Raw genomic sequence first — 14,936 nt, forward strand, 5'->3', positions numbered from 1 at the left:
TTTGAATTTTATTGGTTAATTGAGGGGGCAGTATGTCCTGGGTTTGGCCCAATTGGCCAACGGCCGGCGGCAGACGCTCCCCCCCAGCCTCTCGTGGACAGAGAGGAGGAGGAGAGATAAAGAGAGATTTACGAATTTAGAAGAAACTAAACTACTTTAATAAAATATTAAGAATAAAATAAAAAGGAAAAGAATTAAATATATACAGTATATACAAAACCGTATTAAGCTCCCAGGATGATGCCGCCGGCAGGCACTGGGGAAGTCCCAGGCTGGACTCAGCGACGGGTGGGAACCGGGTTCCAGAGTTGGAGTCAGGAACACACGGATCGGGATCAGAGGCAGATGAACAGACAGGGTCCTCCTGGGACGTCGGCCATTGAAGGAAGAGGGCTGACCCTTTGATCCCTCAGCTTTTATACTGAGCGTGGGGCAGATGGGATGGAATACCCCCGTTGGTCAATTTTTGGTCCCCTGTCCTGTCCGCTCCTCCCCGCAGGTGGGACCCCTCTATGCCCCTCCGCTTCCAACCCTCCAACAGGGCAAATAACGAAATTAGCTGACGTTGGTTGTTATAGTAATAAGTATAATCAAGAGCCTCTGTGCATACCATTCCTTGGCACAAACTGTCCTATCGCTCTGAACGCACTGTTTTAGACACAACATGCTGTTAATTTCAGAGTTAGAAGAGGCCTAGCTAAGAAATAAAATTACTGAACAGAAAGTTGGTTCTGTTTTACCTCAAACCAGGACGCAGTATTAGAAGTATTCAAAGCGGATGAGGAGACATCTTCTGCAGAACCGAGTAACTTTAAACTTTGTGAGCATATTAGAAAAACTATTCTGCACGTGCAGTGTAATCTTAAAATTGGTGAATACCAATACTTGCATGAAAGGGGAAGATGTACAGTTTACATGACAATTTGTAGAGAGCGACACAAGATTTTAATCTTACCTCATTCAAAGTAACTTTTTACAGGCCAAAAAAATGAAAAAAACAGCTGAGCAACATCTTGGATTTGCAAATGACACCAGGCAGCAGTGCTTTCATTATGTTCTTCAAAACTAGTACTCTGAAGTCAGAATAGAGCTGTAACTAAAGTGGTAATTTTGTGCATAATTAGAAAGCAGTTATTAGTCAGCTGAGATTGAGTGTTTACAAAAGAGGACAGAAGACCTACGAATGGTACAGACAATGGTTAGCTGTTCTGATGCGTTGTTGTGATGTGTCACATTATATCGCGCCCTCCTGGCTGTTCATAGAATAAAGCAAGTTTTGGTTTAGTTTGGCTTTCTCTTAATTTGCCTTCCATCTGCTTGATGGTTTAAGCACGTGTAAATATTGAGCTGTGAATGTATGCTGAAACTCTTCACTTTTTAGTCCCATTTGGTAACATCTTGGAGAACTTGAGGTTTCCACGGCAAGGTTAAAAAGTTCAGCGGTGCACGTGGTCCCACTGAAGGGCACAATATTGACACAAAGCCCCGCTGAAACCAACTGCCGATTTAGAACTGTGCTCTGAGACTCGGCATCTGAAGTGGCAAAAGCAATTTACATTTAAGGTAATCTCAGCCACCTGAACTAGTGAAAAGGTCATTCTTGTCAAACCTCTTTTCGTAGATAGTGTTGAATACCACAGGATCCACACCAGGCTCTGCAAACATTTTCTTTGTGACTTGGGAGTCAGGGCACTGAGAGACTGTGACAGGATTACTCCTACCCAATACAAAAGAATGCCGTTTGAATTTGCGTTCGTAGTTTTACAAGCTTCACAGAATACCAAAAGATAAAGAATGTGGGTTTTCACTAACAAGAAATTTCTTCCAGGCCTCAGTGTGATTCAAATTACACTATATTATCATTACTGTATACAAAACCAGCTGAAACTGTTGCACTGGGCCCAACTGTAGAGTAAAATATAACAAGGTTCGGAATGAGGCGGTGTAAGAGATTCTTCCAGTTTTTTCCAAATCTGCATGAAAAGTCAGGTCTTCGTACTAAAGTCGGAAGTATCAAAACAATAACTGTTGTGTTTAAGAGAATACAGTTCAATACAAAACATTACTTCTTTTTGGCAAATCACTGAACATGTGCTTTTTTGTGTGTTTGTTTTGTTTTAGAGACAGTTGAAGAGAAGATGGAGCATAAAGGCCTGTTAAGTTCTAAATTCTGGAATTCAGCAATGATACATTGTGGAAAAAAAACATATTTTTGCTGTTGTAACATGTGTTCTTTTTACAAGCATGTTGATCTTCTCCTGGAGAGACACTCAGCTACAGAATAACATAACTAGAAAACTCTTCCCCCAGCCAACAGTTGCCAGTCCAGCAGGTGAGCTTTGTAGGGGAAAACCAGCTCAAAATGTAATAACAGCATTAAAAGATAACAGAACTTTTATTATATCTCCATGCTTTGATGACAGAGAAAGCAAAGTCACTCGCGTGATCGGGATCGTTCACCATGAAGATGTAAAACAGCTATACTGCTGGTTCTGCTGTCAGCCCGATGGACAGATATATGTATCAAAAGCAAAAATCGATGTTCATTCAGACAGATTTGAATTCCCTTACGGTGCAACAGACATAGTTTGTCTGGAACCCCCAAACTGCGATCCAACACACGTGTCCATTCATCAGTCTCCACGGGGAAACACTGACCAGCTGCCAAGGTTTGAAATTAAAAACCGCAAGGCTGAGACCTTTTCTGTTGACTTCACCGTGTGCATCTCTGCCATGTTTGGAAATTACAACAACGTCTTGCAGTTCATACAGAGCGTAGAAATGTACAAGATTCTCGGGGTACAGAAAGTGATGATCTACAAGAACAACTGCAGCCACCTGATGGAGAAAGTCTTGAAGTTTTATATAGAAGAAGGAACTGTAGAGATAATTCCCTGGCCAATAGACTCCCACCTCAGGGTTTCTGCTGAGTGGCGCTTCATGCAAGATGGAACACACATTGGCTACTACGGACAAATCGCAGCTCTAAATGACTGTATATACCGGAACATGCAGAGGAGCAAGTTTGTGGTTCTTAGTGATGCTGATGAAATCATTCTTCCCCTTAAGCACCCAGACTGGAAAACAATGATGAGCAGTCTTCAGGAGCAAAACCCACGGACTGGTGTTTTCCTCTTTGAGAACCATATCTTCCCCAAAACCGTGTCTACTCCTGCGTTCAACATTTCGGCCTGGAATGCTGTGCCGGGTGTTAACATATTGCAGCACGTTCACAGAGAGCCTGACAGGAAAGACGTAATCAATCCCAAGAAAATGATAATTGATCCATGAAAGGTGGTTCAGACGTCAGTCCACTCTGTCCTGCAGGCTTACGGGAAGAGCGTGAATGTTCCCATGGATGTTGCCCTTATTTATCACTGTCGGGTGCCCCTTCAAGGAAACCTTCCCCGAGAATCCCTCATCAGGGACACAACTCTGTGGAGATTCAACTCATCATTAATTATGAGCGTTAACAAGGTGCTAAATCAAACCGTGCTGCGAGCTCAAAAGCAAAACCTGGGTTATAGGGAGGGAAAGTGGAGAGCCACCCCTACCGTGGAGAGGCAGAGGATACGATTCACAGGTCACAGTAGAATCACTTCCACTTGAAGTTTACATCTTACAGAGATGTAGGAGAACAGCCCTTTTTTGTACTGCACAAAGGTAAATGCATTTGATTTGTGAACTGAATCAAGGTATGCAGGAAAGAGATTTTAAAAACTCTGAAAATTATTTGATCCAAGAAGGGTGGCTAAGGCCTCGGTCCACTGTTTCCTAGAGATGTTTGCATATGGTCGGGAAGAGCCTGATGACGTTGCTGTTACATGTCTTTGCAGAAAATGGGTGTGACATACCTCTTACCAGGTGTGCATCCCTTTGGAGATGTACCATCAGTCTCTGGCTCTGGAAGTTACCTGTTCTGGGCATGCTACAATTTTAACTGCAGTAATGAAATTTAAAGGTCTTGCAATAGGTGTGTAATGCTGTGTTCTCCCCAGCAATACATGCACTGTGCATTTAAGATCATCTGTTACTCACAGGAGCAAAGGTCTGTAATTTATGGCTTTCACCTCTAGGAAAAATCCCACCACAGAACTCGTGCAAATGCCACCATTGCATTTAGTTGCAGGAGTGCTTCATTTAGCACTTGCTGTCTCTAAAAAGTACTGGTGTAAACGGCTGGATTTTATCATGATGCAATTACCAAATTTCCCTTTACTTTTGCTTTTTAATCGATTTGCATTTCGAAAATATAATGGCTTGCTCGTGTTTCTCCATTTTACGCCAGTTCATTGGACGAACTGACTGGAACGCTGGGGTCGAGTCGAGACCGGCTCCCCTCCGCCCTGCTGCTGCCGCCGCAGCCCGCCGGCGGGGCGTCTCCGACGGGAGGGTCTCCCCGGGGGTCGCCGACTGGCCCGGGGCGGCGGGAGGCGCGGCCGGTGGCGGTGAGGGGGGCGGCCGCGGCCTTCCCGGCGGGACCCCCGGCCCCGCCGTGCGTGGGCGAGTGGGGGCGGCCTCGCCGCGGGCGGCGGGCGGCAGGTGACAGGACCGGGCGTCCCCGCCCTCCCCCGGGCCGCAGCGGGGGCGGCTGGCGGTGCCGCAGAGGGCTCCGGTGGTGCCGGCCCAGCTTCGCGCCCCGCCGCTGCCGCAGCCATGCCCGCGCGGGGCCCGGCGGGAGAGCGGCGCGGCGCTGCCGGCACCTTCCTCCGGGCAAACTGCCGGGACCGAGGAGGGTGCGGGGCTGCGGGTCCTGCTCGGGGTCCCGAGACTGGCATCGCTTGCGGAAGAGGCTCGACGGGCTCGGGATTTTATTTCCACCGGAGAAATAGCAAATAAGATGGTGGTCAGCGGTAGCAGTATTTTTTGGTACTGGTGCTAACTGCTTAAAGGTAAGTTAAAGGTATATATTAATTATACAGCCCAATTTTTTGAAGTCTCCATCTGGATACACTCCATGCCTGGAGTTTATTTTAGATTTAAAGAATGCATAGCTTCTTGAAGGAGTGGTTTCAGCGTGTGTTGTGGATTAACCCAGGCCAGCAGCCGAGCACTGAATTGGAAGGGCTAAAGTGAGAAGACTCGTGGGTTGAGATAAAGACAATTTAAGACTTAAAGCAAAGCTGTGCACACAAGTGAAGCAATATAAGGAATTCATTCACCACACTCCATCAGCAGGCAGGTTTTTCGCCATTTCCATGAAAGTAGGGCTCCATCGCATGTAACAGTGACTTGGGAAAACAGATGCCGTAATGCCACGTCTCCCCCTTCCACCTACTTCCTCCGTCTTTTATTGTCAAGCACGATGTCATGGGCATGGGATTTCCCTGGGGGTCCGCTGTCCCCGCTGTGTCCCCTCCCCGCTTCTCACGCAGCCCTGCTCCTGGGATGGGGAGGGGAAGGGCAGCATGAGAGAAGGCCTTGATGCTGTGCAAGCACTGGCCAACGGTAACTAAAACACGGGTGTGTTTAAAATGCTGTTTTGGTCACAAAGCCCAAACACAGCATCCTGTGAGTTACTATGAAGAAAGTTAGCTCTGTGCCAGCTAAAACAAGTACTGTGTGAAAGACAAAAAGTTGGAAATAACAGTCTTTTAAGTGTTGTCATGCAATTTTTATTTTGCCTGTTCTATTTCTTTTCAAAGGTCACAAAGTCTAATTGTTTACAATAGGAGAAATTTGGCTTAGAGGTATACAGCGGATTATAATGGAGAAGTTTACGAGTGTGCAGGGAAATCTGTGTTTTGTCAGTTCTAATGGCACAAATCAAGTATATGGCAACACTGTATATTGGTCTGACACATTCTTTGTATTTAGAATAGAAATGGCCAGCTTAATTTTTTTTTAGAGCGATATTTTGCGAATAGTGGAATAATACCGCCCTCGGTTTAATCCTTCAAACAATATGCTTCGGATTTTGGATTGTGTAAGAAAGGAAGGACTTTGGTGTTTCAAAGAGTCTTTCTGAAAAATATAAGCTACCAAAAGATTAGCAACAGACAATCTAGGTAAAGATTGTAAATGATTGTTAGTCTGTGGAATTTTTATTTTTATTTAAGCACCAATGGCTTGTGGTGTTACTTTTGGTGAAAACCATAAAGCAGAGGATAGAGAACAACTTTTTCCAAAAATAATAAATTAATAAGGCTATTTATTAGTGGTGGCTTTTTAGTTAGACGCTGGATAAATGAAGGATTAGGCTGTTTATTGTTCCTCTGCCATTGAATCTAATACTGCATATTAGCAGCTGAAACTTTGCCGTCACCTCTCATCAGTTGCCCCCTATCCTCGCCCTAGATCAGGAGATAAAATAATAAGCTGAGAGTTATCAAAAATTAAACGCAATGTAGACATTGTGAAGATATTGAAATGAGCAGCATAAAAGGTATTCAGCTGTCTCCATGCAAAGAAAACAAAGGAAGGGCACAATGCAGATAACATGGGGGCGATTAATAACGGCCTAGGAACAGCTCTCCAACTAAATTAGGACTTTGTTCCGCCTTTTAGTAAGGACAGGGCTGATTGTGGAGGGTTAAAGAAAGATGATGGAAAAGGTCTGAAAATAGAAGTTGTAGAGGAAAGGTAAAAATGATGTTCCAGTTGGAAGGTGCTACTGAACAATTTCCATTCCAAAATTCTATATAATGAGTGTTTACTAAATGTGTCGTGAGCGTAGCAGTACAACGTGGCAAAAGAGAGCCCGAGCAGTTGCTTAGTTTCCCTTCAAACTTAATTCCCCTTAGAGCAGTTCCTAAGTTCCCCTTAGAAGGGGAAAAAAAAAGATCAGTTAAGTGTATGCAAGTTTCTAAGTACAATCTTGGTCACCTACAAGGTTTTAGAGTAGATTTTGGGACTATGACAAAAGAAATAAGCGCAAATGTGATTAATTTGAGCAAGCTGATCTAGTGCAAGATGTCCCTGCCCACAAGCAGGGGGGTTGGAACTAGACGATCGTTAAAGGTCCTGTCCAGCCGAAACCATTTGATGATTCTATGATACTAACTGGGACAAGAGCTCTTGATTACTACCTTGCTGCAGAAGAAAACACCTTGTGTAACTGCACTCGGCTGAAAGATGTGCTAATCTCTGGCCCATGAGAAGCTCAGGTGTATCTGTGCAATGGGATGCATCTGCAAAAACTGTAATCCTGGCATCTGTTAAGAAAGAAAGTTTCCAACAATCGCGAGGGCTTATCAGTCATGTACATGTGGAAAAGATTTCTGGTCCCTTGTGCTAGAGGTTAATCGAGACTGGGCCAGCTGCACAGAAGCAGCTGGTCAGGGAAGAGTGTTTCGTATGAGATGGTATTAGAACAGCCTGTCTTATTTAATGAAAAATTAACAACTATGAAGACTAGGAGGTGATATGACTGCAGTCCTTAAATGCAAGAGGGAGGAAGAAAAGGCTTTTGCAGTTAAGGGGAATACTGAAAAAGAACAAACTGAGGCAAAGTAGCCATTGATACCATTAGCTAAACATTGTATTAAAGCAAATCTGCATAACTTCTACTTGAATAGTAATGGAAATTAAAATATAAATGTAGTATTCCTACTTAATCTGACTTTATATATTTTCTGACTACATATCTGTGCTGTTACTTTCAGAGGATCAAAATTCAGGAGTCAGGTGTTGGGAAACTATGATTTTCACTCCTCAAATAATTACGTATTTATTTTCTTTAAGATTTTGTGTTCTGGTGTGTCTTCAGTTCTGTATTTTGCTCTTTCTCTCTGCTTCTAGAACCCGCTGTTGTTGCAGATTCCCCCCACAGTTCCTTATCGGAATCTGTACTTACCTATTTTAATTAGGCCTATAGTATGTTACTAAAGAGATGATTGCCCAGAAATACAGACACACAGTATATTTCTCTAGTTCTCTTCAAGTATGTGTGCGAACTGCGGCTATATCAGCCTGCAGGATTAATTTCCAGAATGGAATTTAAGTGGCCTTGGAAAAAAAAAAAATCACCCGAGCACCTAGGTTTGATTTGCCTCAACAACTCCACACTCAAGTTTGTAATTTAAATTATTGGGAGGCAACTGTATGGTTTGCTCAAGAGAAGGAAAACTTGTTTTTCTGGTAGGTGTGGCTGCTGTTACTGACATTAAAGAACACCAACCACCTAAAATAATAGGGCCGGCAAGTGTCTTGGGTATCGTACCAGCATATTTTCCTTCAGTATTGTTCTGTATTGAACAATTCTTGCAATTTATTGTAAAAATATTTAAGCTTTTATCTGGTTAGAATAAATAATTTGTAGATTAAACCTTAGCAAAAACTGAATGGAGGACTGAACAGAACATCACTCAGCTATCTGCTTTAAAAGGTACTTTTTTCTTTCAAATTTTCACTGTTAAAAGCACCGTTGAAAAGATATATATGTATATATTTTATAGCATTCATTATTTATAGCTAGCAAAAGCAGAAGAAATAACAGGTAATAAATGAATTGTATTATTTAATGTCAACATGTTTTGATATTACTTTAGTAAAAACTATTTATTCTATAAGGCTGAACAATATTTTAGGTCCTAAATAGATAAAACCAAGGAAAAAATGTTAAATGTTACCTACTCTATGTGGTAAGAATGCTAAAATATGTAACAACCTGAGAATAAGAATGCTCAGGGGGAAATTTTTTGTCTGACTTCAGAATGTTTAGTAAAAAGACTTGCAAAATTGGAGTTGTTCTTAGTCGCAAAAGCAGAAAGTTGTACGACAGCAGCAGGCTCTTGCCGTGTGTTTGCAGTTCTGCTCTAAATTGTCAGGGTTTCTGGGGGCGACTCCATTTCAGAGGCAGAGGAGTCAGTGCCGCCGTCGCCTGCCGCTCTGCGTTGGCTCTGCTGTGCGGCAGCGAGACTTCTGGTGCCCTGTGACTGTTCTGGTCTGTAAACCGATTTCTTGGTAGCCGGGAAAGGCTGCTGAAGTCGTGTCAGCCTTGGCAAATGGGGCGTTTTAAGGGGTATGTCATGACCATAGTTCTCCTTACTTTGCTTTTTCCAGGGAGAGCAATTGTGAAAATATCACGCGTTATTCTGAAGACATGGGCAGTTATTTTTTGCCAAAACTCAATTGAGATTCAGAAGCTAGATTGCTGTATTCAGAAACTAGATTTTACTGGTCGGAAAATACTGTGTTTGAGCAGAAAACCAGATCCTGGGGGAATTCTTCAAACCAATCAGTGAAGTTGCCAGTGAATTTAGGCACTTTACAAAGTTATGAAGCTGCTGAGGATGATATCTGCATCAAAACTATGGACTTAGGTGCTTTCTAGTTTTGTATGTTTCTTACTTTTCTTTGAGAATGCTAGTTTTCTTTTCCATCACAAAACAGTACTGAGATAAAGGCTCCCAAAATAGCTTTACACAATGTGTGAAATACAAAAAAGAAGTGTGAAATATTAGCTTTAACTATTATTTTGGAATAGACTGACTAATATGCTTTGGAAAAAATATTGTTAGATATTTGGCATGTGCGTAGTCTCTGAAGATACTTAGATGACTAAGTACTTAAGCAAGTGATTTTATTAAGAAGCAAATGAAAGGACAGGAAACAGGAGAATCTTCCAGTATCTGCTACACTTACGATATTGCTGTCTGTTTTAGCTATAAAACATATACCTAGAAATCTGGGTCTTTTAATGATACGATTTTTCTTTCTCAGCAGCTGGCTTTGTGCAGCAATGACATGCCTACTAGAAACATTTTCTTCATCTTGCGCAATAGAATTGCAGTTTATTCCATCTTGGCACTTCACCCCACGCTTCTTGCTGGGGATGCTCTCTTCTGCTAGGCCAGTTTTCTGATCAAACATGAATTTGATTAATCTGGGGCACTCTTCTTCCAAGAATCTCCGTGGTACAAGCAGGTCTTTGAAGAGACTTGCTGTCACCTCACTGTTTGTGGATCGTATCTGGATACCTAAAGATGAATTTGTAGAGGAGCCTTCAATCTGAGCTCCACCTGCAGAGGTTACTGTTTGAGAGTGCTGTGAGCTGTAGAGCTAATAACTGAGAATAAGTTTTGTAGCCTGTAGATTTCACCTGTCTTCTGCTGAACTGTGTGAATTTACCTTCCCCTGCATGTATTGTCTCATCGGTGGTGAACTGACAGTTAGGGAATTTATGCATTGGAAACTGTATCTGGACTGTCATGTGCAATCCCCCATTGCCATATTTTTATGAACCTGATTAATTCTGTATACATTTGATTTACATATCTGCCCCTACATTGTCTGTGAGAAGAATGTCTGAGGTTTTTTTGATGTATAATTTACATATACACTGTATAGGGGAGAAAAAAACAACAGGGTGTGCGTGTTGTTTTGATTTAAAAATTACTGCCTAATTATTTAATTGGATGTTCTAAAATTGGGATTACAGTAACTAGTGAATAATGGCTCCTTGTTCTCCTGTATATAGGCCTCTATCATATTCTCTCACAGAACCCTCTATGTACAGAACCTGTTCTGCACATTTGACACGTAGAGGCGTTCAATGTCACACAGAGTCTCGTTCATCCCATTAGAGGTGTGTTCTGTGACTGATTGTTTTTGTAAAAGCACAGCAGCCGGCTGGCTGATTAAGTCAGCGCAGAATGATAGAGATGTGCCCCCCATCTTTTTTGTGAAATTCTTTGAGCAATGCATTATCTCATGTTACATATTTTCTTTTCTGCAGATGCGGCAGCATAAAGTGCAAGGACAAAGAAATTTGCATCCACACCTAGATACATTCAAAATGCTGCGTGGAGGGAAAAAATCTTACTTTGCTGCTGCCGTGTGCATTATTACTCTAACTTCAATGGTCACACTTTCTTATTTTAGGTTACAGAGACTTTCTCACCTGCCAAAAATAATTCAAGAAGGCAGCAGATGTAGAGGGAAAGTTACCAATAGCACAATAACAGCATTAAAAGATAACAGAACTTTTATTATATCCCCATACTTTGATGACAGAGAAAGCAAAGTCACTCGCGTGATCGGGATCGTTCACCATGAAGATGTAAAACAGCTATACTGCTGGTTCTGCTGTCAGCCCGATGGACAGATATATGTATCAAAAGCAAAAATCGATGTTCATTCAGACAGATTTGAATTCCCTTACGGTGCAACAGACATAGTTTGTCTGGAACCCCCAAACTGCGATCCAACACACGTGTCCATTCATCAGTCTCCACGGGGAAACACTGACCAGCTGCCAAGGTTTGAAATTAAAAACCGCAAGGCTGAGACCTTTTCTGTTGACTTCACCGTGTGCATCTCTGCCATGTTTGGAAATTACAACAACGTCTTGCAGTTCATACAGAGCGTAGAAATGTACAAGATTCTCGGGGTACAGAAAGTGATGATCTACAAGAACAACTGCAGCCACCTGATGGAGAAAGTCTTGAAGTTTTATATAGAAGAAGGAACTGTAGAGATAATTCCCTGGCCAATAGACTCCCACCTCAGGGTTTCTGCTGAGTGGCGCTTCATGCAAGATGGAACACACATTGGCTACTACGGACAAATCGCAGCTCTAAATGACTGTATATACCGGAACATGCAGAGGAGCAAGTTTGTGGTTCTTAGTGATGCTGATGAAATCATTCTTCCCCTTAAGCACCCAGACTGGAAAACAATGATGAGCAGTCTTCAGGAGCAAAACCCACGGACTGGTGTTTTCCTCTTTGAGAACCATATCTTCCCCAAAACCGTGTCTACTCCTGCGTTCAACATTTCGGCCTGGAATGCTGTGCCGGGTGTTAACATATTGCAGCACGTTCACAGAGAGCCTGACAGGAAAGACGTAATCAATCCCAAGAAAATGATAATTGATCCACGAAAGGTGGTTCAGACGTCAGTCCACTCTGTCCTGCAGGCTTACGGGAAGAGCGTGAATGTTCCCATGGATGTTGCCCTTATTTATCACTGTCGGGTGCCCCTTCAAGGAAACCTTCCCCGAGAATCCCTCATCAGGGATACAACTCTGTGGAGATTCAACTCATCATTAATCATGAGCGTTAACAAGGTGCTAAATCAAACTGTGCTGCGAGCTCAAAAGCAAAACCTGGGTTATAGGGAGGGAAAGTGGAGAGCCACCCCTACCGTGGAGAGGCAGAGGATACGATTTACAGGTCACAGTAGAATCACTTCCACTTGAAGTTTACATCTTACAGAGATGTAGGAGAACAGCCCTTTTTTGTACTGCACAAAGGTAAATGCATTTGATTTGTGAACTGAGCCATGGTACCTTTTAAGAGTCCACAGTGATCAAGTGCTGGTTAAGAATTGGGTTAATCAGGCAAAGTCTGTACTGCAACTTTGTAGGATGTGAGAGCTGTGGCACAGGGAGACGATAGCTCTTTTACATGCCTGTAACTATGAAAGGTCATTATTCAAGGCCTAGGAAGTGACCATGCAGAAATTAGAAGTTCATGTACCAATATCCAGCTTTCTCTCTTTTTCTTTTCCCACCTTCATATATGTTTTAGCTAGCGCAATGAACCTGTAAACTACCTGAAGAAGGAATGAGTTTGATTCTTGGTTATTTGTGTGCCTGAAGCACTTGGTGGATAAAAAAATATAGCTGTGCTCAGTCCTGCCTGTTAAAAGATGGACAGCATCTCCCAGATGAAGAGCTGCATTGGCATTAACACCGTAACCCGTTACAATCACAGAGGCAGGATAGGGAAACACACCAGCTGTAGCCCTGGAACTGCCACTTGTTAGAGGTATTTCTTCTTAAGAAAAATGGGGATTTTTAGCAGAGCTGTGAGTCATTTAATACCAAGGATCAATGCAGGTGGTATTACCTCTTCTGGAAAATGTAAAACGAGTTTGTTTTCAATTAAAAAAAAAAAATAAAAAAAATCAGTATTTCTGAACTGATTCATATAACGCCAAAGGCTATACACATTTTCCAGCTTATGTACAAAAAATACAACTACAGTCATTAGTATTAAAGGTAACGTTGCTTAATTCTTGCAGTTTGTATGTCACTCTTTGGGTACAAATTTAGTATGCACCGAGTAAAAGGTAGATGCACTGTGACAATAATTGATCAAAATCAACTAGTCTCAATTGTAAAAAAAATAAAAAAAAAAAGAACCCTGTATATTCTTGGAAATAGCGTTTGTTAAAGTGGTGATGTATTGTAACATTAAACATAGCTGTTGGAGTTTTGCTGTCCCACATGACTGTTCAGCCGGGGTTTTGAGACATGTAAGTTTGAGAAGGGTGATCCCTCTTTTGTTACCCACAGCTGTTCTGAATTACTTAAGTGGTAAGTGCTGAGCCATGTTGGAAAGCTTTAAAGCAGAGGCAAGGGATACAGATTGATGTTGAAGAAAAAGAGAATTTTGTGAACCGAAAACAAGGCTATTTCCAGGTGGAAAGATGGGTGGATGGATGGATGAACGAACAACTGCTTAGAATACAGAACAGTTTGGTGTTTTTTCTGGCTTTGAAGCCTCATAACAAACTGATTCTTCATTTGCAAAAACTGGCCATCGGGTGGATTTTACTCCTTTACATGATGGGTAAGTTGAAATATGTTGCTTCCTTATGTAGCTGTAGGGGTAGAGAAGCTGTGTCTTTTCCAACCTCTATCTAAAAATATTGCTAAGGAGTTACTAACTTCTGCTCAAGGGTCAGGTGGAAAGCAAAGCAAACAAAAACCAGTTGCTCGCTGTAGTTTCATAATTTCAGCCACATTTTGTTTCTGTTTGCTGAGCCCCCAAAGCTACGTGCATTGTACGGACGTGGCGATGTATTAGAACCTTCCTATGAAGGGACATCTGGGGGCAGCAGGACGCTGATGCTTCGGGGTGTGAGAGCAGGTATCCTTTTTTACATTTCTACACCGGTGTCATGTTTTCATTCCTTTGTTTGTCTTGCGGTGGCTTCCCTTGGCTCCCGTCAGGAGCTCTGCCATTAGTGACACTAGCTAGCAAAATGTCCTTTTACTTGGAAGTTTTCAAGAGACAGTCTGTAAATAACTGTTTGCTAATTGTATTTATAATGATCATCAGCTGCTAAGTAAAAGGCTAAACATTTATAGAACTGAAAGGGTAGAAGAGCAATGTAGCGTGTATTGGATATTTCTCATCATGCTTTTCTGCTTGCACGCTTTGGGACAATGCAGAAAAGGAGAATTTAGAGTTCTTAATTTGTTTAAAATTTTCTGCAACTTGTGAAATACTTGTGGCAGAATCCCTTTCCAACTGCCACTTCACAGCTTTTAAAAAACCATAGTATTTGCTTCACAGTGGCAGCAGCATCTCCCAAAGTCTGTGTTAACGAAGACTGGCAGCTGTATTAACATCAAAGGGGTCTGCTACGGTGCTGCTATCTCTGGTACTACTATATTAGCTGGGAGTAGTAGGTACTACTACAGTAGTATGGTACTACTACAAATGCTTGTCCATTTAGAATTTTAGACTCGTGTAGTTTAGAAGGGGCATCTGGAAATCCAACTCCCTGCTCAAAGCGGGACAAGGTAGCGAGGTTTGCTCAGGACTTTGTCTAGGTGAGCTGGACACACAACCTGGCTCTGGGCAACCTGTTCCAGTCTTCAGCTGCCCTCACAGTGAAGAAGAGCTGGTTCAAATGTCTCGTTGCAGTTTGTGACCGTTGGCCCTTGTCCTGCCGCATGGTGCCAAGGTGCGTCTGACTTTGTCTTCTCTGTACCTTCTTATTAGGTAGCTGGAGACAGTAGCAGTGCTTCCCCACCCCGTGCCTACCACCCCCTTCCCTTCCCTTCCCACACCGTTCTCTCTGCAAGGCTGAACTCCTCTCTCACGGTTTCTCAGATACTTTGTGCTCCACCTCCCTGTCCATCTCTGAGGCCTCTCATGGGACTTGCTCCAGTGAGTCAGTCTTTTGTACTGGGGAATTCAACACTGAACTCAGATGTGGCCTTGAGCGTGGAACAGAGGTGAAGAATCCCTTCCCTT

General features: G+C 42.6%; 2 protein-coding genes across 3 annotated transcripts; both read left to right on the top strand.

The window, feature by feature from the left end:
* The first annotated feature begins 401 nt into the window (after window positions 1-401).
* Window positions 402-3,609, top strand: LOC128917631 (uncharacterized). The gene is given in 1 exon segment (XM_054220976.1): window positions 402-3,609. A coding segment is annotated over 1 exon segment (1,365 nt). The 5' UTR covers window positions 402-2,244.
* LOC128917565 (uncharacterized) lies at window positions 3,538-14,807 on the top strand. Of its 2 annotated transcripts, none has more exons than XM_054220865.1 (2): window positions 3,538-3,663; window positions 10,679-14,807. In XM_054220865.1, exon 2 carries the CDS (start codon window positions 10,679-10,681, stop codon window positions 12,140-12,142), a length of 1,464 nt encoding a protein of 487 aa, XP_054076840.1. In that variant the 5' UTR covers window positions 3,538-3,663; the 3' UTR covers window positions 12,143-14,807. The 2 variants fall into 2 exon arrangements, with proteins under 2 accessions (XP_054076840.1, XP_054076839.1); XM_054220864.1 differs by lacking the exon at window positions 3,538-3,663 and adding an exon at window positions 8,296-10,528.
* Window positions 14,808-14,936: the final 129 nt, after the last annotated feature.

The sequence above is a fragment of the Rissa tridactyla genome, chromosome 14 (genome assembly GCF_028500815.1).
Source record: "Rissa tridactyla isolate bRisTri1 chromosome 14, bRisTri1.patW.cur.20221130, whole genome shotgun sequence".
Lineage (NCBI taxonomy): Eukaryota > Metazoa > Chordata > Aves > Charadriiformes > Laridae > Rissa > Rissa tridactyla.